This window comes from Pagrus pagrus, assembly GCF_965226575.1.
Source record: "Pagrus pagrus genome assembly, contig: HAP1_SCAFFOLD_415, whole genome shotgun sequence".
NCBI classification, from domain to species: domain Eukaryota; kingdom Metazoa; phylum Chordata; class Actinopteri; order Spariformes; family Sparidae; genus Pagrus; species Pagrus pagrus.
Window position 1 is genome coordinate 4,692 of NW_028175050.1, and position 23,317 is coordinate 28,008.

At 39.2% G+C, this 23,317-nt stretch overlaps 1 protein-coding gene across 1 annotated transcript; it reads left to right on the top strand.

The window, feature by feature from the left end:
- Nucleotides 1-342: 342 nt before the first annotated feature.
- LOC311254125 (inactive N-acetylated-alpha-linked acidic dipeptidase-like protein 2) lies at nucleotides 343-9,282 on the top strand (the record flags this gene model as incomplete). The annotated part of the gene is made up of 4 exons (XM_084384526.1): nucleotides 343-511; nucleotides 2,407-2,584; nucleotides 4,119-4,280; nucleotides 9,177-9,282. 4 exons carry the CDS (start codon nucleotides 343-345, stop codon nucleotides 9,280-9,282), a joined length of 615 nt encoding a protein of 204 aa, XP_084240652.1.
- Nucleotides 9,283-23,317: the final 14,035 nt, after the last annotated feature.

Consider the following 23,317-nt stretch of genomic DNA (forward strand, 5'->3'; position numbering starts at 1 on the left):
TGTGAAAACAATTCACACATTTCAGTGAGTCTGGCAAAAAAGCTTTGGTCCGACACAAAAGTTGTACTAGTTCAATGTTTGCCCCAATGCAATGGACGTCAACTGACAACCCACTGTGTTGAGCATTCAAATACATGCAAACCAAACAAGGGTTTGACTTCAGGTTCAACATGTCCTAGATTCAATGTTTCCAATAGCCTTAACCTTACCCACGTTTTTGTAACTGCAGGAACTTTCCCTGGGACTCAGATATTTAGCTGAAAAGGGTGTAATGTTAAGTATTGAATTAAAAACGTGGACAACTGAATGACAATTTGATGCGTTTGAAATCCAGGTGACATTATGGCATACAGGAAGGTGTGTGATGCCCAGGGTGGTCCACTGGTCGGTGAAGTGCTGCACTGCTCTGGAGGTCTGGATCTGGACTGGGACCTGGACAAGGAGGAGCTACAGGAACCAGGACCCAGCATGGACCGCATGCAGATGCAACATGTAGACTGCCAGCGATCAGGTAGGATTTGTGTGGTACACACTCACAATTTCCTAAAACCTTTCGTGCCAGTGAGGGTTGAAATGCCCACATCAACTGTCACAGTGCCTCAGTGACCAGCAGATCCCAGATTTTACCTTGACATTCATTTGCCTCGCAGTAACACAGTTAATACACAATTTGTAATTGCTGTCTAATCTCAATTCCTTTGTGAACAGGTAATTGTAATACAACAGCCATTTTACAACTCATAACACACGAAGATGCATATCACAGTGTGCCATGTCATGCAGCTGGTCCCACTAAAAGCAATATGATGTGTTTATGAAGAGGTGATTAGTATGTGCTACTAACAGGACAATTACAGCTCATATTTAATGTAAATGAATAATGTCTGATTGATGTCAGGACAGTTAACATGACGAATTTGTGAATTATTTATGAAACATTTTCCCACATTAATGAGCATCCCGCGGCTCATTACTGTCAAACAAAGCAGGGATTTCAGGAGTAAAAAGTATTTACTCAAATCATCTGCTTAACAATAATACGTCTCATTTATATTGTTTACTTCTGCTTTATGACATGTGCTAATGTGATATGCCTTCATTTTAATAAGGATAGGCTTGTTTACACAACCATTTCATGCCAGATTCAGTATACATGTGTAAGATCCCATCTGATGCATGACTTTAACATGCTTATAATAAAAACATAATCCAGTGTTCTTTGTGTAATTTAACTTGAGGTTCGTAGATTTTTTCAGCATGCCAAAACAAGTTTCTTTCTCAGGCTTTTGATGATCTTAAAAGGTATTTTTGCACAGAAATTCTGCAGAAACTCTTACACATAATTTGAAACAACCTGCCACTGTGAAAAAAGAAATACTGTATTTAATGTGAGAAGTTTGCCACTACCATGAGATGCAGAAGTGAAAAACTTCATAAGTACCCTAAAGCTAGACTTGAGTTCCTCAGCTTTGAAGGACTGTTTTGAATTGTGCCTGGAGTTCTGTATCAGTGGCAGTTTTCTATCCTCACAAATGCCTTCTCAAGAAAATGGGCTGATCGTTCCAAAACTCAAGACTTAGCGTTACATTTTTATTCCTTTTCCCATTTACAGTTTGTTTAAATTAAATAAAGTTGAAGTCTGGTGGTAAGTTATAAACAAACCCAAATGTCTCTTTTTTAGAAAAGTCTGTTGACGCTAAGCATGCAGTGATCTTTATGTCTTTTCTCTTGATCATGATGATATTGGAATTTTTGTTTTGACCATGACATTACATATTTTATTGTAAGGTCATTGTGATCTCAATATACCAGAGAGTCTTCTTGGAGTCATCAGATCGAAAATACTAAGAGTCCACAGCCATGCTAGCAGCTCTGAAAGGCTGTGCTTAGGCGCAGCAGTGCTTTAAGCAAAACACTAATGTTGGCAAACAAACATACTCATACAATTACAATCCTAACATGTTGACGTTTAGCATGTATAATGTTTTCCATGTCCATCATCTTAGTTTACCAAAGCATTGGTCTGTTAAAATTTCGTCCTGATGCTGGCACTCAGTTGGACTGTTAAAAGGCGAATAAGTGGATTACTGAATAACGACACCTAGCTTATGATGACGTTTAGCCAATGACACTAAACATAACCTGAATGAAACTCTAAAACATGACCTCGTCAACTCTCCTGCCAGAGTCACGTCAGATAGATTTTCATCAGCAACAGTGGTCGTTCAACAAATTGAGACAACAAATCCCATGCTTCCTTTTGTCTATTGTTTTCAGAAATTACATACATCATTTCACTGATTTAACCTGATTAGTTGCTGGTTTCTGAGTGTGTTGAAACAGTGCAGGTCAATTTGACACATAACACTTTTTTTTTTCTCTTTTATTCTTATTTCTTACTATCAGGGTGTTCAGACCCAGGCCCCGACCCTGATCCTGAGCTGATGGAACCCATCCAGCCGTCTGTCTCAGTCTCACCACATGGACGATTTGAACGACTGCAAGAAGATCCCAACTACATCTCCCACTTCACCAGGGCTCCGGGCCATAAAGGGCAACGACGACTCCACTGCTTCCTGCTCAGGTAATCCAAGGACTGGAGTTGTCGAACTCAAGTCAGATATTCCCTGCTGCAGGGCACTGGAGGGTCATCTTCACAACTTGTATATATTTTGGTGATCTTGTACAGCAGAGTTAAAAATAGCTGGTGTCACCAAATCCACCAAAATGGACAATGTTCTGAATTAACATTTCAAGCACAAATAGTGCAAAAAAAAAAATCTAACAATTTAGAGGACTGTGAAGTGTTAAAAGTGACAATGTGGAATATTTACAGTCCATGCCCTCGTGCTGATGTGACCTTACGTACCTGTTTTGCATTGTTGTTCCATTCCCTGTGATTGCCAAGAATTGTGTAACACTGAATGAGCAAGAAAATGTTGTTAGAGCGGTTACTTAGTTGTGGGTTGAGTAGAGATTGATGTCCATAGTGATGATTTTGGGCCTAGGTACAATGCACACTAGCTTAGCTGTGTCAAAGTAGCGTGACGAGAAGCTTTGATTTCCATTGTATAATTTCCTCCAACTCTTTTTTGGGTCCCATGACAAGGGTATTGAGTATTCGGATGGCCACAGCGTGGGCAAACCACCAGCTGCATAATTATGAGTTTCTTCCTTGCTCCTACACAGAGGTAATATGGAAGAAACCTTATTTTACAAAAAATCTATTGAAAACAGTGCAAAGACGATATATTCAATGTTTTATTTTTGTTATTCTGAATTTGATGCCAGCAACATGTTTCATACAGGCTGGGACAGGGGCAACAAAAGACTGGGAAAGTTGTGAAACTGATCGTCCCAACTGATTTAGAGTCCGGATTGTAAATCATTTATTTACGACACAGAGGGTCCAAAAATGAATGGATGATTGAATGCATGTGAAAACAGAGAAGGCCATTGCATTGAATGGCTTGTTTTCTGGTTTTATTGCTGCAAAGCTTTTCTCATGTCCTCTAAATCATGGACTGAATCATAGACACATGGCACAGTAATGGTCACTGATAAGCCACATTATGGAAATCTGCTTTTTTGCTCTTACCATTAACCAGTTTACATATCAGCATGGCTTTACAAATAAACTTTTTCTTTGTGTAGATTTAATTGGATGTTGGAAGTGCCTTTGTCTCCGTACTCCAACAACAATGTTTTGCACATTTGCGAGTCACCTTGACACTCGTGCTTGATCGTGCCTGTTCTCAAATTATCATCTAACCATTATATATTTCTATTACCCCATTCATTGCCATAAAATAACTGCACAGGATAGGGTAGGGGTGAGGCCTGAGTACCCTTTGAACATTCTCGGGCTTTGCATGCTCTCTAGATAAGCACCACTGCAGGGTGCCTCACGTCAAGGTCTGAATGATACACTTAGACATTGAGCCACATGCACCAATTCTGTCTTTGTTGCTATGAAGGTAATACCAGCCTATTAAATATGAAACTGCACATTAGGCACAATCAGGGTTTTTCTTTAAGGTGCTTTACCTTGGAAACAGTAGCTGTTTTCACATGCATTCAATCATCCATTCATTTAGCCCTGTCAACTCCATTCATAGGTACTTCCTGGCAGGGATGGGGCTTTTTGTCCTCGGCCTACTGATCGGCTGGTTCGCTCACACACCTGCTGTCAAACCACCTGTGCCCCCATCTGACAGCTCAGACCTGCTGGAGGAGCTGCTGAGAGGCATCACAGCCAACAAGATAGATGCTATTCAGAGGTAAGCTTACTGAATTGCGCTTTTGTTGTGGACAGAAGGTGAAAATAAATGCTGTAAGTGGAATGTGACATTGTGCAGATCCACTCACTCAACAGCCCTTTACAACTTACACTGGCTTCACGGGGAGAGTGAGGTGCTGAGTGGTTGTTTGTTAAATGGAAGCACAAGACAAGGCTTAAATGTCAAAGTAATATCTTGCAGCATGGACGTTCAACAGGAGACAGGATGCAATTTTTCTGGTAACACTGACCATGAGTTTACTTAACCTCAACCAACCAAAAACAAACAACTTAACCGTAAAGACAAAGTGTCTTGTTTCTTGTTATCACGTGCTTTTCCTTCCTCAACCAAGCTGATCTTCTTAACAAAGCATCAAACAGAATAGACCAGCGTTCAAATCTTGTCTTGTACAAACAGCCAACGCTGGCATGTGGACACATTCGTTCCCAAACCTAAACTAAATTGTTTTACCTAAACCTAACCAAATTAAACCATAGTGACAAAAAATCTGACTGTGACACGTCAGACCTCGTGTTCAGTCCAAGACCTCCAAATTATATTTTCTGATCTGCCGGACATCATTTGTTTGTCCCTTCCAAAACCATTACAAATTACTGTTTGATAAGTTGATAAGTTGACTTATGGCTAAGGTTTGGTGAATGTGAATAGATGGCACCTGCTGAAATGACTGATGTTGTCGGCCATATTGGTTCCTTTTAATTATGACCTCAGTCTTCCTCTAACCTTGACCAAGTAGATTAAGTTGACTAAACTCTACGTAACCTCAATAATAGAGACCAAATGTCAACTTTGGCCCTGAAGTCTCTTTACATCTCGTCTTTTACCAGCAGTCAGGGTTGTTCATGTAGCCTTCAGACTGCTGTTTGCTTCCTGTCCGCTACCAACAGTTCACATTGGTTTCTTGTAATCATGGCCACAATATTTCCTTAACCTGAACACAAGTGCCTTTTAGTCGCCCAAACCTAACCAAACGATAACCATGAAGACCATCAGGTTAGTGTCTAGCTTTGACACTGGAGGCCTTTCGCATGCTGGTACAGTATCTACCAACAATCTTAGTTTATATGATCATGACCAGAACCTTAACCAAGTGGTTTCCATTGCCTAAACCTAACCAAATCTCAACCATAAAGAAACAGTCAATGGCCAAAGTTTTGGTTTAAAATGTAGGTTTGTCAACTTGTTGATACAGTGAGAGAGACGTGAGGGAATGCATACTGGTGATGAAGGTACTGTAAGAAGGATAGAGAAAAACTAAATTTGAGAAGAAAAGAGGATTTTAGAGTTGTTCGAAGAGCAAAACAATGCTGTCCAATGAAGCCCAAGTCTACCATCACCATAATCAACAGTTAAACAAAATCTAGCCTGGCACACATCCATTTCCAAAGAGGAAGGAAAACAGATGATGATGGTAGAGTGAAAGTGGAAATGAGAGATAACGTCTCTCCACAAGGTAGCAAATCTTTTTTTTCCAACTCTGATACAAACCTCTGTCAACCTGAACACTGCCTTCTCCAAGCCAAAGGATCATGGGATGCCTGGGTATATGTGCCTCTGTGAGATAACTGGCTTTGCCACTGAACTGAGACAATCATGTCACCATGGCTTCCCTTTCTGAGTTTTTCCACAATTTTCATTATTTATTTTCTCACATTTATATTTCTAGGTGCCAGAAACAACCCACCCACCCATACATAACTAGCAAAGACCCACTTATAGTATTATATTATATTTAGCAGTGGCCTCTGTCTACTCTGTTGAGATGTTGAAAGATACAGACCCATATTACTTACTAAACATCAAACTTTTTTTGACCTGTGTACAATTAACCACTTTTTCACAAAGTTGAGGATTCAATTAGATAATTAAAGATGATATCCAACAGAAACATCCATTCAAGCAGCAATATGAGGTCATGTTATGGTTTTGGTCACTAGACCTTATGACCTCTAAACATAATTTCCTTTGTGCTATGAAGCAGGAGAACACAGTCAAAACTGTGATATCAAATTATTATATTGAAACAATCCAGTCTATAAGCCTGGAAATCAATCATACGCAACTCATCTGCAAAAGCGAAATGCATTCATTACCATGATTTAGCACCATGGCAAGAGCTATCTGCAATGTTGTCAAGTATGGAATTTGGTAACACTTTATAATAACCATCATTAATATATGGTACATGTATAGTTAATTAAACTTAAGGGAATAGTTATTTCACTTTTAACAAATAAATGCTTTAATAACCATTTATTAATATTTATCAGTTGTTTCATGTAAAGTTGCAACTGATGCTTATAATACTTTGTAAATGGTCAATAAATACATCGTAGTTAATCTTCAAACATTATTTGGATGGCCATTAAAAAATCGCAACTGATGTTTATAAAGCTTTTCAACTGGTTAATAAATGGTTCATATAACCTTATATTGTTTAACAGTGGAATAACTAGTAACTAAAGTCTAATTAACTATCAAGTTACCATTTATTAATGATAATTATTATAAAGTGTTCACCTGACTTTTTTGTCACACCCCTTTGCATCTCATACAGCTGCACAAATACAAATACAATTTTTGAAACTGACCTTTTCAAGACATGGAACTACCATTTATGGATTCTCTGGGTTGGCAGTCACGGCTGTACTCTGTTTATATAAGTGGGAGATTTGAAGGCAAATAATGTTATGCAGGGACCTTTTGGAAAGGGTTTAATGAATGGATGCTCGTGGATTGATTCTGCCAGGAGTTCTCAGGAGTTGACTCTTTCATTCAGCCAACAACACATGTTCCTCTGCATTCAAACCTTCAGGTTTTCCTTTGGCTTCATAATTGTATTTACTTTATCAGGCACAGACAACTGAGAAATAAAGCTGACTGAGTTGCTTTGTATTGAGTCTCGGAGAAGAGAGGCAAATGTGAGAGCGAGAGAGTGGCAGACAAAGTGAAAGAGACACATAAAAGGAGCTATGAAGTCAGAGAAAGACCTAAGAGAAACAGACTAAGGAGACGATGGCAGTTGCCGAGCATATTCTAACAGCTCTGTATGACTGTACAGGGGAAATATCGCAGTCTGAATAACTTGCTGTTTGGTTTGTGGGATTCTCACGACATGACTGATTAAATAATTGTCACCTGCCTGAGTAGCTCCATATTCAATAAAATAACAATCAACACATATATTGTTTGGAACATGAAGACTGTGCAGACAGATGACTTCTGCTTGTTAGTTTACATTTCCCACTCTTCCTCGTTTCTTAGCCAAATGGCCTGTAATGTTGTTATTTTTTCCCTTATGGGGAAAACATAGCAGACTGTTTTTTTCACACTCGTCACTGTAGAAACTTTATGAATCCAATTCTTTTTCAATTTACACTTCAAAGAGGTGTGCAAGAATGCAGAGTTACTCTGAGAGAAACTGGATTAAGTTCAAATCCCTAGAAGATGGTTTCCCACTGCGAGTATCTTGGCCCGTCTAATGCTTATCTCTATAGCTAATTATACTACTGTAATAAATTCACTCTAACATCTATAGGGAAGTGCATCAGAGCATTTTATGTTTTTTTGTTTCTCTGCATATTGTCCCACATATATCTTAAATGTGAACAATTGCATTCAGTTTGAGGGTTTTTACAGAGTGATTTTAGGAGGTAATCCTTGAAATGCTTTTTTTTAAGCGCTGGGATGTAATTGCTACCGATTCTCGCTGGCTGATGTCTTGGGGTGACGGATCTTTATCTAGTTTATACGGCTTTATCTGGATGATGTATATCTTGCTGTGCTGGCGCCAGGACAACGACCGTCATGGATCACTATCTGTTATGCTTGGAGTGTTTCCGCTGTGAATTCTTTGTTTGTTCCTTGATTTTTCTGAAGAAGTACTCTCTTGCCTACGAATGCATCACAGCATGGACCTCACTTGATGAGGGACAAGATGGATGGTGAAGCTAAATGTCTGCTATAGCTTCTACTTACTTGCCTGTAGTCTATTTAGAGCAGCATCATTTCTTCAATTATATATTTCAGTAGGACTGATAGCTGCACTTGTTGCATTGAGATTTCTACTCAAAAAAAGTTACCACCTCCCTTTAGTTATATCAAATCTACAGAGAGCTGAAACATGGACAGACTGTTACAGGAAAAAATGTAGGGGCCAAACAGTACCGACCATTGATCTTAAATTGTTTTGGACAGTTTTGCTAAAATAGAAATCTATTTCTATATGTAGATATTTAGATAATTAAACAACTATGTGACTGTTACTAACAATACAATAGGTCTATTTAAATGCATGATACGTATGTAATTTTAGCTCTTAGGGCTTACTCAATCAAAGTAGAGTGGGATCATTGTCAAAGAACCACCATAGCTGATGATCATATCTGACGTGACTCAGGCAGAAATAATTAAGGAAGCGGTATTATATTTAATATGTAAAGTTTTATTCACATCAAGTTTAATCACGTTTGCCATCATCTCTCCTCACTCTGACTCACTCCTGGAAGTTAAAGCGACAGGCGACCCAAATGAACGCACCACTGCAGTGAACAAAATAGTGAATTCTTCTGGGTTTAACATTTTTGGAAACATTTGGGATGATGTAAGTACACAACTTAACAAAATGTATATGTAGAGATCTTCTTGTGATGGGATCACACCAGCCGTGACAGGCGTCAACAAGTTTGTGTTTCATGGGTCGGACCACACATCTTCAAACTTGGCCTTCATTATGATCGCAACTAGACACCTGTAAAGTTTCATGACTATCTTATGCGGTTGTGAGCTGCCGCATTAACAACATCTGAAGGACATATAAACACTTGGGAATTTACTTAAACTGTTTGTAGTTCCTGCTATTATTTGTTCCTCCAGGACCACATTTTGCCATGATGACACACACAGATGGAGAGAGAGAGAGACTAACAAGATGAAAAAACATCACCAGCTGCCTCTGCCATGGCGGATAGCAAAGGTCTAGTCTGTTTTAGACATTTTAATGCAGAAATGTTATGTATTATATAGTTAACCCCCATTTCTTTGTAGTTTCTTTGCAGCTGGTGCTCTTTTCATTGTCCTTTTAAGCACAGTAGCTATCTCTGCTACTGCTGACTACTTCTTATGTTTATTTTTTTAACTAGGAATGTAAAACCTGCATAATATGGGGGCTCTCGGACCCTTTCATCAACACTAAGGATACCACCAGTTCCTCTTTTGCGTATTTGAAAAGCCTCATTTATGTCTTTCAGTGTAAGAAAAATAGATCCAAATATGTCCATATGCAAAATATGAGTCATCATGTATCTAAAAGAGTCAAAGAATCAAAAAGCCTTAAAGTCATTTCATAACTAAACTGACAAAAATAGTGCTTGGGGAATCTTGTGAGAATAAAAAGCTCAAGAAGTTGGTCACAGTTAAACCCTTGTGCATTTCTGAAGATTACAGTAATTATAAAGCTATCCACGCTGTACAAGCTGGGCTTAAAGTACCCACAATTTTGGAATACTTGAGTTGTGTGCCTCCGTAAAGGCGGTCTGAACAGGTGTGAAATGAAGGCGTACAAAACTGAAAACAAAGTGTTTGTTTCAACAAGAACTTAAAAGAACAACAATTTGACAACGTGAACTAGCATTAAAGAAAGAAACAGACATTGATATATGCATATGTACAGCTCTCTGGGGATTTGAAGTGTTGAATACAGTTAAAAATAATGAAAGAAAACACACAATAACTGGCCTGGAGCCCCGAAGTGGAAAACTGTTTGTTCTACTTCAGCTTTCGCTTGCCAGCTGATTACACCGCTAATTTACTTTGTCCAGTTTTAAGTGAAAAACTTTAATTTATTCTGACATTTCAAAGACTTTCAGATGAGCTGAACTCTTTGTGGAACTCCTGTAAAAGAGAAGGATTTCAGGAGTTTTGTGTGAGAAAGCTGAGCTACCTGGAAACAGATTGTGGAGGGAGAACGTAGGAGTGCTTGTTCACTAGAGTCATGTCTCGGTTAAAGTCATTGGGGGGTTTTATGGAGTGAAAGCTGCTTCAGACACTAATCACCGAGGCGGAGCTATAGTTAATTCTCACCCACTGTGTTCGGCTGCATTTCTCGCAGAGTCCTCTCCACTAAAACAGCTTGTTTCTCGGAGGAATGAGGATTATTGAGACATATATGGCCTTGAAGAAATTATATTTGCCATTTATTCAAAAACAAGTTAATGTTGGTGCCTCCAATATGAGGGTGACACAATGTACTTTGCTGGATAATGGAGGAAAATTTGAAGGTATTGGTTCAATTTGGTGACTGGACTCCTCAGAAGGGTGTGAACTGAATCTTAAATGGTGAAAAAATCGCTCTAACTATATGTTTCTGATCTCGATTCTACCAAATACCACTTTAGTGTATTTCAGTTCACTGTCATAACAAAAAGTTCAGTGCAAGACAGCAGATGGAAATGTTAGTGACTAGCTGGTGAACATCGTGCAGCATTTAGCAGCTAAAGAGACAGATACTTGTCAGGGTTGGGTGGAGAACCAAGCAGAATTAAAAGCATAGTGAATATAGGAGCTATAGTATCGTATAATGTAAACAGACATGTGGGGAGGGAAAGGAACATGACACTAAATGAATGCTAATATTGCTTTGCTTCTGCTGGATGTTGTAAACGGGCAACTGTAATGCTGATTTAACAGTTTTTTTTACTACTCTTTAATATTTCACTGGTAAATTAAAAAGCACATCCGAGTCATGCAAATGCAGATGAAAACACTACAGGATTAGCAGAGTGGTAAGGGAGGCTGAATTCTGGGCGGCTGGTGGTCCTCCAGTGTCCAATGATGAAATGATGAATAGACAACATTGAATATATTTCTCAATGTGTTTACTAAAGGTCTTTTTTATCTAACCCTTAAAAAAAACTGTTTAGTGGGAATACAGGTACTTTGGCGCCACCCTTCAGGGGGGTACCGCCAAAGCATTGGTGTTTTGTTGAAGACTAAGATCATTTGTGAAAGATGTGGACGACAGAATTAAGCATAAAATAAAAAGCGCCTAATTAAAGATGAGGCTGCTTATGAATACCACCCCCTGTAGATGTACAGTGCATCTCCTGTCGCTCCGATTCTGAACATTTTCCCAGCATGACCCACGAGTCTAAAGGTTCTCATCTGCTGCCATGTCAATGCAGCTCATTTCACTGATTACTTCCTCTTCTCATTAAAGAAGTGTTAATCAGGGAAATCAGCTGCTTTAGTGACTGATTGCAGTGACTCTCTGGCCATGATAGCACAGGCACTTATCTACATCAGCCATTTGTGGATGAATTAACATCAGTGATTTATATTCCAAGGTTTTTATGTTATTTTGGTGCCCCCTTGATGATTTATGCGTGTGTCAACTCAGGACTGTGGATATTATGTACAAAAGACTTACTTATTGGCTACTGCGTTTCCCTGAGAAATGTACTAGGAGGCATCAGGGATAGTTCAAGTTGATACTAACACAATATATTGCATGTAGCCATAGCAACAGCACTTATACTAAAAGCCTACCTCCAGTATATTTTGGTGTTTTTGTGATTTTTCATATTTTCATGATTTCATATTTTCCTTTCCTGACAGTGTGGATGAGCCATACCGATCACCAAATATTTTCTACAACTAATTTATATAATTACGTGTGACCATAGTAGACTCTGGGAGTCATTATTCTAGCAAATGAAGGGTCTTCGTGTTTTGGACTATTGGTTGGACAAGAAGCAATTCAATGACATCACTGTGGGCTCAGACGAAACAATAAATCGATAAATAAATAATTATAATAATAATAATAATAATAATTTTATTGTTTTCCTGCCCACTTCACCCAATCAGGACAGAACTCCATAAAGAGGTCGTCCTGTCTGATCATGAACACGTACAGCAGGATCCTCCTGTTTGCTGCTATGTCTGGAGATTACTGCTGAGCTTTCATGTGGTGACAAGTGAGGGGATTGCTAACTGCAGAATGGACAAGAAGTTAGCTAAAACGATAATTATGCATACAGCAGTTTTAATCAAATCAACTTTGCTTACATCTACATTTTTTTACTGTACTTGTCTTTCGTCTCTAAGGTGATGTTAACCCAGGTTGTCTCATTCTACGTGTATACGTGCGTGCAGTCTTGCATATTGCTGTATTTCCGTGCTAGTGTTTGTATGCATGTGGTACGTGGACTGAAACACAGCCCTCGTCGAAATAACGCTGTGACAATATGACAGCCATATCTGTTACACTGTGTTTGGTTTTCCCAATAACATCAGACTCTGCAATATGATGCTGAATAGTTGAATACAAATCCACCGCATAATAAGTGAGACAACATCCGAACTGAGACATTATGCAATTTGCAGCAGTTACATTTAGAATTATTCTAATGTTCAATGTCCCAGTGTTGGGTGTTGAAATATAGAGGAGGCATATTTTATTCTCATGAAGATGATTTCTTGCTGATACAAAGCGATTGCGGGAGGGAGAAAAGGAGCAGGGGGGGAGGCAATACACAGAGTGGGGAATAAGAGTAACAAATGAAGATGGAATGGGTGAGCAGGCGTCAGGGAGTGAATACAAATAGAGGGAGAAAGAGCATCCGAGGCCATAATACACAAGCTCCGTGGTGATGCAGTGCAAGGGTTTGCTGCAACGAGGAGAGCAAATGGTGACGGGGATTGCACATTTTGTGGTAAATTAAAACTTCTGTGATACAAAGGTTTGCTGTTCTGGACAGTTTTTATCGCCAACTCATGTTTAGAATAAAGTTTACTGTCACCTAAAGGCAATATTTTTTTACTGAAGTACATTATTTGTCAAATATGTAGACTAGACTTTGAAAAAATTGGAAAAATATATAATACCCACTGATTGTGGAAATCTCCATCTCAGCGACGCTCTTTCCACTGAAGAAGACTGAGACACATGGTTAAAATATTCATCTAGACACCCTTCCAGTGTCGATGTTTTGATGTGCTATTGAAGTCAGGTGATGTTGTATCAAGAGCAGGAAAAGTCCACGTGGAGAGGAGTTCGGTGTGGATAAATGGGTCAGCAGGACTTTCACTTCACAGGACTTACCTTAGGTTAGTTAGATAAATTCACCCCACATAACTAACATTATTATTTGAACTCAAACCGTGAACCCTCCCTCCACCTAATCCAGCCGTATGGGCGCGAGTTGGGAGTGATGACATGGTGGATTGCTAGCAGAGCTGCAGCATTAGTCCTGTCTGTGTCTACATCGGATGTGCTCAGAGCCACACAATCAGTGTAGTTATGCATGTCAAACAGAGGAATATAGACTATAAGCACGAGAATCGGCTTTTTGTTGTGTTTATGCGCATAGAATAAAACATGAGTCATTATGTAGCATGTGTAGACAACTGAATCAATTATAACAGGAGCGTATTTGCTCCGTCAGACTAGGCTGAAATGTGTAGACATCTGTGTTTGTGTCTCAGGTTAATTAGATAGGCATCTAATATAATTCGCAAAAAGTATAAATACAACTGAGGAGCACTAAAGAGTGAAGACAGACTGTGAAGCGATGCTCAAATCACCTTATTAGGTTGTTGTCTTTTACCTGTCTGTGTGGTATTTTTGTGTCTAAAGTGCACAGATGGAATGAGAGGTGCAAATATGAGGTAGTGAAAAATTTGGGGTTTTTTGGTGGAAATTGAGTCTTTACAGTTAAAGGATGTGTCCATAGAGTGCTGTAGTAATGAGTCCTGAAATCCGGAAATGAGTTAGCATTTTTGCACTTTTAGAATGGGTTTTTGGCTGAATGCCTAGAATAAGGTCTGTGGTCACCACAGGCTTAAGATCTTTACACGTTTTGCTCTATGACATAAAACAATGCCCCACAATTAATCTATAAAGCGCTTATGCGTCTTTAAACCGGTAGTTGCTAACAAGTGGCTAAATGAGACTAAAGAAGTTGTTGCGGACATTAAACGCCATCATGCCGTAAGTAAGACTTCAGTGGTGGCGAAGTTTAAGTCCTGTGACTGCAATATAATCTGTTTATAGCCTAACAATAGGTTTTTACTTCTAGTGATTAAATTTATGCTTAAAAAATCATAAGGGTGTTGTTCATCTGTGAAGATTATCTTGCTGAGCAAAACTTTTGAGTATCATAAGCCTGTGTTTGCCTCAGTTTGTTTTCGGCATTAATCCAAAATCCAATTCAAAAATCCCTTTTAGTCAAAGGAACCAGGGTGGTAGTAACTACCAAAGCCTCCAGAAATACATCATCCCTATGCCACTCTATACCATATATGTTTCTGGAGCAATGAGAAATAACAATAATAATGCTTTTAATGTAAATAAACTATTTGAATGCTTTCCAACCAGTAGAAGCATTTAAATCTGCATCAAAACAAACATTTAATGTGGTGAATACAGAAATGAAGGGGAGTTTGTATTATCTGAATGTCAATAAGCAATTCTCACAGTATCTGTTGTCCACAGCTGCTTTATTCTGTATGAATTTCTCCGTTTGTTCATTAAATCCCTGCAGACATCTACCTGAAGATCAGATACATTGAAAATCTGCAGTCCGTGATTTGAGAGGCACCGTACCAGAGCACGCTGCTGTTATGCAACATGTGTGGCGCTGTGTTCACTTCGCGCTGCTCTGCACCACCCAGTCCACAACATGATATGAATATATGATTATTCATTAGTTGAGCTGTTGTCGTCATGTGTCACTGCGTTTTAGTCCTTGTGTTACTTGTGATGCAAGTACGACAGTAAAGCGGCCTTAAGTATCAGGGTCAAGGCCCTGTGATAATGGTGCTGAAACTGTGACAGCTGAATTTGAAGTGCTATATCGTAGGCAACTGGATTTGCTCCAGTTTCTTGAAGACCTATCACCTCTCATCCAAGAAACTGATACACATCCAGTTGCCTACGATACAACACTTAGAATTACCATGACTAGATGACTGAGAAACTTCATGTTCACAACATGTAGCAGCTGAAGTTTCACTGAGGTACAACAGGAAAAGTCATCTTTCTCCCTGACACATTAAAAAGACAATAAGAAAGTGGCACTAGCACTTCCAACACCTGATATCATGCAGAAGACATAATGGGCTGTTTGATTGATAGTTGTTTGTTAGCCAACCTGTTTTTAGCACGTTATTCTCTGTCTGCCTTATTTATTTTGGCAGCTACACTCAGCTTGTTGTTCCCAACAGCCTTTGGGCTGAAGTAAGGCTGCCATGATTTGCATTTGATGCAGAGGAACATGTTATGTGGACCTGAGGATCAATCAAACTGATTGGTTTGATTCAAAGAGGAGTAGAAGACTGTCAAACTGGAACGGCCGTCTTTGAGCAGAGGAGGTGGCCTACGACATATCATCAGTACTGAGTTCTCTCCCCAGACAGCTTAACAACCATTCACACCTGGGCTCACCTAGCCCTAGCAACACACATGAAGGCTGGTTGGGTCAACGACCCACAAGTGGCCCTAAGGACTCTGAAACTCAGAGCTCACAAGTGGCCCTAAGGACTCTGTAAGGACACTCCCACGCAGAGTTTAAAAGCCTCCAGCTCCCCTCCAGTTAGTTAGAACTGAAGAAGCCTCTTGGATGAGAGGTGAAACGTCTACAAGAGTCCAGTTGCCTACGATACAGCACCTCGAATTACCATGACCTGGATGACTGAGAACCTTCATCAACATCTATCCAGAGTCAGAATGAAAGAAAGTATAAAAGTAACAGCTACATGAACGTCATAAACAAAAGAATAAGACTGGAGAAAAGTTTTCCATTCTTTATCAGTGGTGTGCAGATGGAACAGTGGACTATGAGGAATAAATCATCTGAGGGCAACACGTCTTGGTCAAAATTCATAGAAAGACTGGCCATCTGCATAGTGTATAATATAGCTTGTGTATCCCAGCATGAACAGAGAAGAAAGAGCAACAACAGCAGGAATAAATAACAGACTGAGAGAGAGTGTTGATGGGTTTTTGCTGAGCGTGCATGTATACTGTTCACTCAAGGCTGGGCTTCATTACAGGGATACACACTCCCAAATCTGTGGATACAGCACAGTGGGTACCAGTGATATATGCTCTGTGTGTATGTGTGGGTATTGTTCTGGGTACGTATGTGGTCTCTTTGTCTGTTACTGCGGTAGTTGGAATTGATTTCCGATTTGTGTTCAAATCAATACGAATGAGCCATTCAGTAACATTTTCTTCAGGAATCCTCTTATCCTGTTTTCACTTTTCTCCGTCTCTAACTCAACACATACTTGGAATTTGAAATCATTTAGTAAGTGAGTCATCGTAACCACAGAAGAAGCTTCAATCCTGAATTTTCAACATCATTTAATCATTTAAAAAATCCAAGCAGCTGCGCCTTGACAGATTAAATATCCATGACCCTGTTGACTGGCGGTGTTAGATTTATCTTACACAGCCTGCGTTTTGATGGGAATATGATGAGATAGAAACATCTTGGACCTGGTAACGTCAAAGTCAAAGTTGTCATGACTACAAACTGAACTTACATCCTGTTGGTTTGTGAAAATTGAGTCAGGAATGCTACTTTTTTATATTTGCTGTATGTCATTATGTTTTCTACGCCTTTAACATAGTCCATTTATTGTTTACTGGTTAAAGTGGCAATAGAGAAGTGTGTTTTTTTCACTTTAACTTATCATTATGAAGTATAGGTTGATGCAAAATGTAATGGCTATAGAATAATTACATCATCAGCATTTAGATTGGTTCCCTATAAACCTTTGCTTTTCAAATGCAGTTTTGTCGGCCACCAGGCATGATGTCTTCGGGAAAATAAAGGCTGACTCGCTACGCTGTCAGGCTGGCAGCCTTTCATTTCTATCTGCCTTCACATCTCTGCCATGGACCAAGTGAATGAAGAAACTTGTGTTTAGTGGACAAGCTGCAACTTTATTTCTTCATTCAATGCTGCCATAAACTGCTGCAACAATGTCAAATTTTGAGTTGTGGCGACTGCAATGGTCTACTTACTAAACATCTGCTCGTTTGTCTTTCAATGATATATCTGATGATCTGGCGCTGAAGGGCAGTTGAATAGTGTAAAGGCAGTACGTGCACCGAGGTGACCCCCTCATTTCAACTTACAAATGACATCTTTCTATCTATTTGTCTATTTTTTTTCCAATTTGCAATGTCTAAATTCAACGGTGTGAGATATAAGCAGATAGTTGTTTTTTGTTGCTTTTAGCCTTCACGATTATGTTGGGTTTTCTAGCTTTCGAGTTAAGATGGCAAAGAGCCCATCTGGGTTCTCATGGCTAGGCGGCTGCTTATGGAGCTTTAATGGAGTACTCAGCCCTGTAGGTTTGCAGTGTGGCTCTGTGAAGTTTTCAAAGTTAGCTTGGATTTACAATACTTGCAATGGATTCCAATGGTGACACACATTTACATTAATCCCACATCATTGTCTTACTGACATAGAATCAGAGAACAGACAGATTAAGCTGCAGAAATGGAGAGTTTTGATACTTTACACACTGTGACATCTGCACCACCAAGAGGCAGGGAGCCTCCACTCTGTCAGGAGTCCAGACACACTCCATAGGGTCACTTACTCAAGATGAGTGTCTCTCTCTTAACTTTTCTTTCAATTAGTCAGACTTGATTGAACATCTCATCGCAGCTTTAGGTAATTAATGACATTACTTCCCCTCATCAGTGCCCAAAGGTAGAATTGTTATGGCCCCATGTGAGTAGAATCATCATCGCTCATTAGGGAACTTGCAGTGTCAAAAAAACTTATCGTCTAAAGGCGTTACAGACCAGAACTGCAGTGATGACATGTCATCAGAGCTGGTATTGATGTGATCTTGGCTGGTAAAAAGTGCAGAAACGTCATCATCGGTGATCGTTGTCATCATTCTACTAGTAGTAGAAATATAGAAGAAGAGGGTGGAAACATCATCAACAGGAGTTAAAGAATTTTATCACGCTCGGCTGAAATGTAATCAATCAAGGTAGAAAAATAAAAACTTTATTGGCCTGGCACTTTAAAAAGGCAACAAAATGCTTTACAATGCAAAACAGAGTTATAAAAGACCAAAAGCATCATGAAAGCTTGGAGGAGCACAACAAAGCTAAAAGCAGGAATGTCATAAAATAACAAAACACAGCAAAACACTGACATTTAAAAAATCTAAATTAAAGTATATCTTAAGATTCGAAAGCCTAAGACTGGTAGGTAGGGGGCTGGATATCAGAGGACCATCACACTTGGTAATCAGATGTGTTTCAGAGCCATCTCGAGGGCCTACCCTGATGGATTGGCAACATTTAGTCTACAAATCTCCCTTTTTTAAATTCAAGTCTTCAGTCATGCTAACAGTCTTATGAGTCTGTACTTTGGCATTGTGGTCCTTTAAACTAAATGCTAACATCAGCATGCTAACCTTCTTACATTGCATTTGTTTAGCAGGTATAATGTTAAGCACTAAACACAAAGTAGGACTGAAGCTTATTGGCATATCATTAGTTCTAGTATTAATACGTACTGGACATATTGAAATTTTGACCTGATGATTGTGCTAGATGAAAAGTGAGGAGAAGTTAATACAATGTATCCTGGGGGTAATTTGAACGTCAATACCCAGTTTCATGAAAATCCATGTTGTAGTTGTCGACACAGTCCGGACGGACTGCTTGACACTGCTATATGAAAAGCCATGCTGCTAGAATAGCTCAAAATGATCCATTGACAAGGGAATGACTGTATACCACAGCCACATTTTTGATGAAGAACTGCAGTAAGCCCTCACCCCCATCAAAAGCATACTGTCTTCGTAGTTTACAAAATGACTCTGTGGTTTAAGCTCGACCTTTTACGTACTTAACCGTGTACTTGTTTAGTTTGACTTCCAAATATAGCGGTTTATCATCCGGCTGCTTGTTCCGTGCCAAACGCATTTTGTTGTAGCAATATCGGCATGTTACCAGATGGTACAGTTAACAATGTCATTGTCACTTAAACTGTATAAACAATGGCCAAAGCCTTTAATAGTACTGCCAATCCACTTGATGATATTGTGCAAGGGCCACGGTTTTGCCTTACATAGGCGTTAAAGTACACGCATGTATAAGTAACAGCAGGGGGCGATAACGATGGGAGCACAGGATGAATGTAGTATAGAGATCCATGTAGGGAGGTGGTCAGAGTGGATTAGTGGGTCGGTCACAGGACCTTTTCTTTTCCTTTTCTTTTCAACCAGACTTCACGGCAGGCAGGAGCTAGCAACAAGCCCAAAGAAAACAGCTGGCTACGTGCCTACTTTTCCCTCCATAGCAGTAACATGAGATGGATTGTATAACATGTCAGTGAACACAGTATGGGTTAAAGGCATGCATTTAATTTAGTTTTTGATTATGAAGCACGCAAAGATGCCGATTGGATCTCAGTGGCACGTCTAGATCTGAATGTGTGTTATAATACAAATGTGCAAAACCATCCGTGCAGTGAAGATGTTTCCCTCGTGTTTTTTTTGGTCTGTGCGGTTTTGTATTTTCCTTTGTGCAGGTTACACAGTAGAGTTTGATTTAAGCTGCGAAGCCGTGTTGTTCTCAATACAGCAGCAATCCAAATCCTATTTTTGAAGAATGCAGGAGTCAGAATATAACATCAAGTCTCCCAGTGCTTCAAACAGCGCGATGAATAATAGTGAACCTGAATAAGATGAACAAAAGAACTCCATAAACATGTGAAATGCACACCATAATTGAGTTCGACAATGTAGTCCTCCTATGTGCATTTACATAATGTTTGCTGCTTTGAAGGTATAGCATAACTGCTGGGAGGCTGATAGATGCCTTAGCTATAGTAGAGACATTCACAGCTCATACATGCACACAAGATCGGTCCTCCACACGCAGACCTTAACAAGCATGCAAGGTTGAAAACGACAGTAGAATAATAGACTTCTTATAGGCTGAGAAAGGTAAAATAACAGCCACTGGCTTTAAATAGAGGAATGAGCTTATATTCTTATACTTAAAGTCTTAAGTAACATCATGAGGTCATGATAATAATCATAAAATTGTAAATCCCCAGAGCTGTAGTCAGTACTCAGTACTTCAGCCTGCAAAGCTGCAACCTCTACTACTCATCACTTGTCTCTCTGATCTGGGATAAGCACTTTAAATCATAATTATAGAATCCTTATTTTACTTTCATGCTTAAATAATTCTGCATCCATTTACATTTAAAACAGTTTAATCAAATAACACAGTGTGACATTAAGATGAGTCTTCCATAATTATGATATTCTAACAAAAGGATTTGAACAACGATGTAAATTTAATTATTAAATGCACATTTCCCTCTTAAGAGCATGTCTAGTTTAGACCTAAGGATTTGCTAGATCATATTTAATTTCCAGTTTACTAAAAAGATTAATTGATGTTTAATTATACTTGCTGTTTCCGAGTATAATTCATTCAACCTTTGTTTAAATCTCGAAAAATCATTAAGGGCATGGCCTCATTTTCAGTGACGTCAAGAGCAAAAATACAAAAACAGAATAGGCGCAAAAATGTGATAAACAGAAACAACAAATATAATCTCAGAGCGAATAAACAGAATGGATACATAAAAATGAAAACAGATAAGAAGCAGTATGACAGAATACCAATAAAACGTGTTGTGTGTGTTTCATTTTTTTAACTGAAATCGAAACATGACCTCGCAAGGCACCAGGACCAGATGAGCTACTGGCAGAAGTCCTAAAAACATCCCCCCTATACATCAATGGCCATATTCGGGAAGATCATTGAAAGCATCTGTGAAGAAGAAGATGTACTGGAAGATTGGAAGGAAGGTTTTTGTGTTAAACTACAGAAGAAAAGCGACTAAAGTGAAGTTACCAGAGAGGGATTGTGCTTCTTTCAATGCCTGGTAACATTCTTCAATACGATAATGTTGGTAAGACTGAGAACCACAGTTTGTAAGGAACTGAGAGATCACCATACAGGCTTTGGACAAGAATGGTCATGTACGGACCAAATAGCAATACTGAATGCTTCCCATAAGAGCCCAGCTTTGCTACTGGGCCTGATACTGCTGGATGTTGGGCAGCCACAGTTCAGAAGACGAGCAGGGTGTGGCAGGGGCTGCTGCAATTTGAAGTCTCTCACCCGTTCTCTCTCTCTACCGAACAAGCTCCTGTAAGGCCATTATTTATTTAATCATTAATTTATTTATCTCTGCCACTCACATTTGCTATTTTAGCTCAGATTATAACTCAAACCGTGGATGTCATGAATGTCAACTCGCTGTAATACCAAAAATCCCCAAAAGGGATGATCATTTTAAAGTGCCCCAAATCAACCAAGATTATTATAGCAATAGAATTGTTCTTATCCAAACGTCAAATTTGTTGTAAAGCTAAAAGGTGCTGAAATTGAGGTTTTGCTCGCTGCTCTCATGTTTCTGTTTGCTGCTTCACCTCTTAATGTCTTGCACTTCCACACTTCCACCGACTTCAACGTAAACATGTGCATACAGAACACACACACAGTTTGTCTGAGTTTAATTGCTTTTTACAAAACAAGTACCCGGAGTTTCACACTCTAATAAGTTTGAGTGCAGTTAATTGTATTTTTCTGTCTGAGTGTGTTAGTGTGCGTACTTCTGTGTATTTGAGTCAGGAGGATAAAGACAGGGCTGTACTATCCCTCTGTGAGTGTGTGATACCTGCCTTATTTACATGGTTCAGTCTTGCCTGAGTTGTCAACTCGTATGCAAATAGAGGAGAGGAGAGAGAGCAGGTACCGCACCAGCCAACTGCCACTGACAGCCAGCTTTAGACTCTATTCTGAGGAGATCCTCACTCCTTAAACGGATGTAACAGTGTACAAGACTCTATGTTGTTTGCTAATAGTCATTGACTTCGACCTATATCAGGTGAGGCCTGAAGTATTTTAATTGACAAAAAACATTAATATACACCTAAAGTAACAAGTCAATGCCGACTTGGAGTTTATATCTGTCTTTACAAACACTGTTTATAAGGAATTGTTTATACCTACCCTTACCATTAAACATCTCTAAAAGCCCTTCGGATGTCGCAATATTTCAGTCTTCCACCGCTCAACCATAGAAACCCTGAAGGACGCTGCTACCAGTCCCTGCAGTGGGACCCCTGTCTGCACTGGGCCCTATGTTACCATCACTGTGCAGAAAGTTGAATAATTGCGTGCCTCCCAAATAATTGCTAAAGCTTCAAGAGCGGTTAAAATGATTCATAAGGCAAGGCAATTTTATTTGTGGGTCATTACTTACCAACTGACCTAGGGCCTCCCAGTTCACATCATGGATCTTCTTTGTGACCTTGCAAAATCCTATAGCTGGACTCCAAAAACTTCTTAAGTTATGAATTTTTTAAGTTTGGCCCTCTGAGCTAAATTTCACCATTTTTGTGATTCTTTGTATGCGTATTCTCAGCTTCACCAATCACTAATTTTTCACTGGATTGGGTTGAAGTTTGAACTGAAAATCCAAGAGACACTCAGGAAGCTTGGCGACATCTATTCATTTTAAAAGCTGTCGGTTGCAGTAATCAAATTAACAACAGGAAGTGATTTTTTTTATACCCGAACAAAGAAGATCTCAGGCGATCAATTTTTTATGTAGGACCAAAGAACTTCTAGATGTGACAGAACTATATTAATACTACACAGAACCAAAGTTTGGTTGAAGGAAAGTGAAAACAAGAGAAGATATACATTTTTGAAAATAACAGATTCTTCATTTGGGTAAAAAAATTACTTGAATAATGTTGTTCCTTTAAGGTCACTTGGATGCTCAGGACTAATTTCAACCCAATTCAGTGAAAAACAAACACATGGTGAAGCTGAGAATATGCATCTAAAGAATCACAAAAAAACGGAAATTGAGCTCAGAGGGCCACACTTTCATTGTTTAAAAAGTTTCACGACTTAAAAAGTGTAGGATTTTGCACAGTCC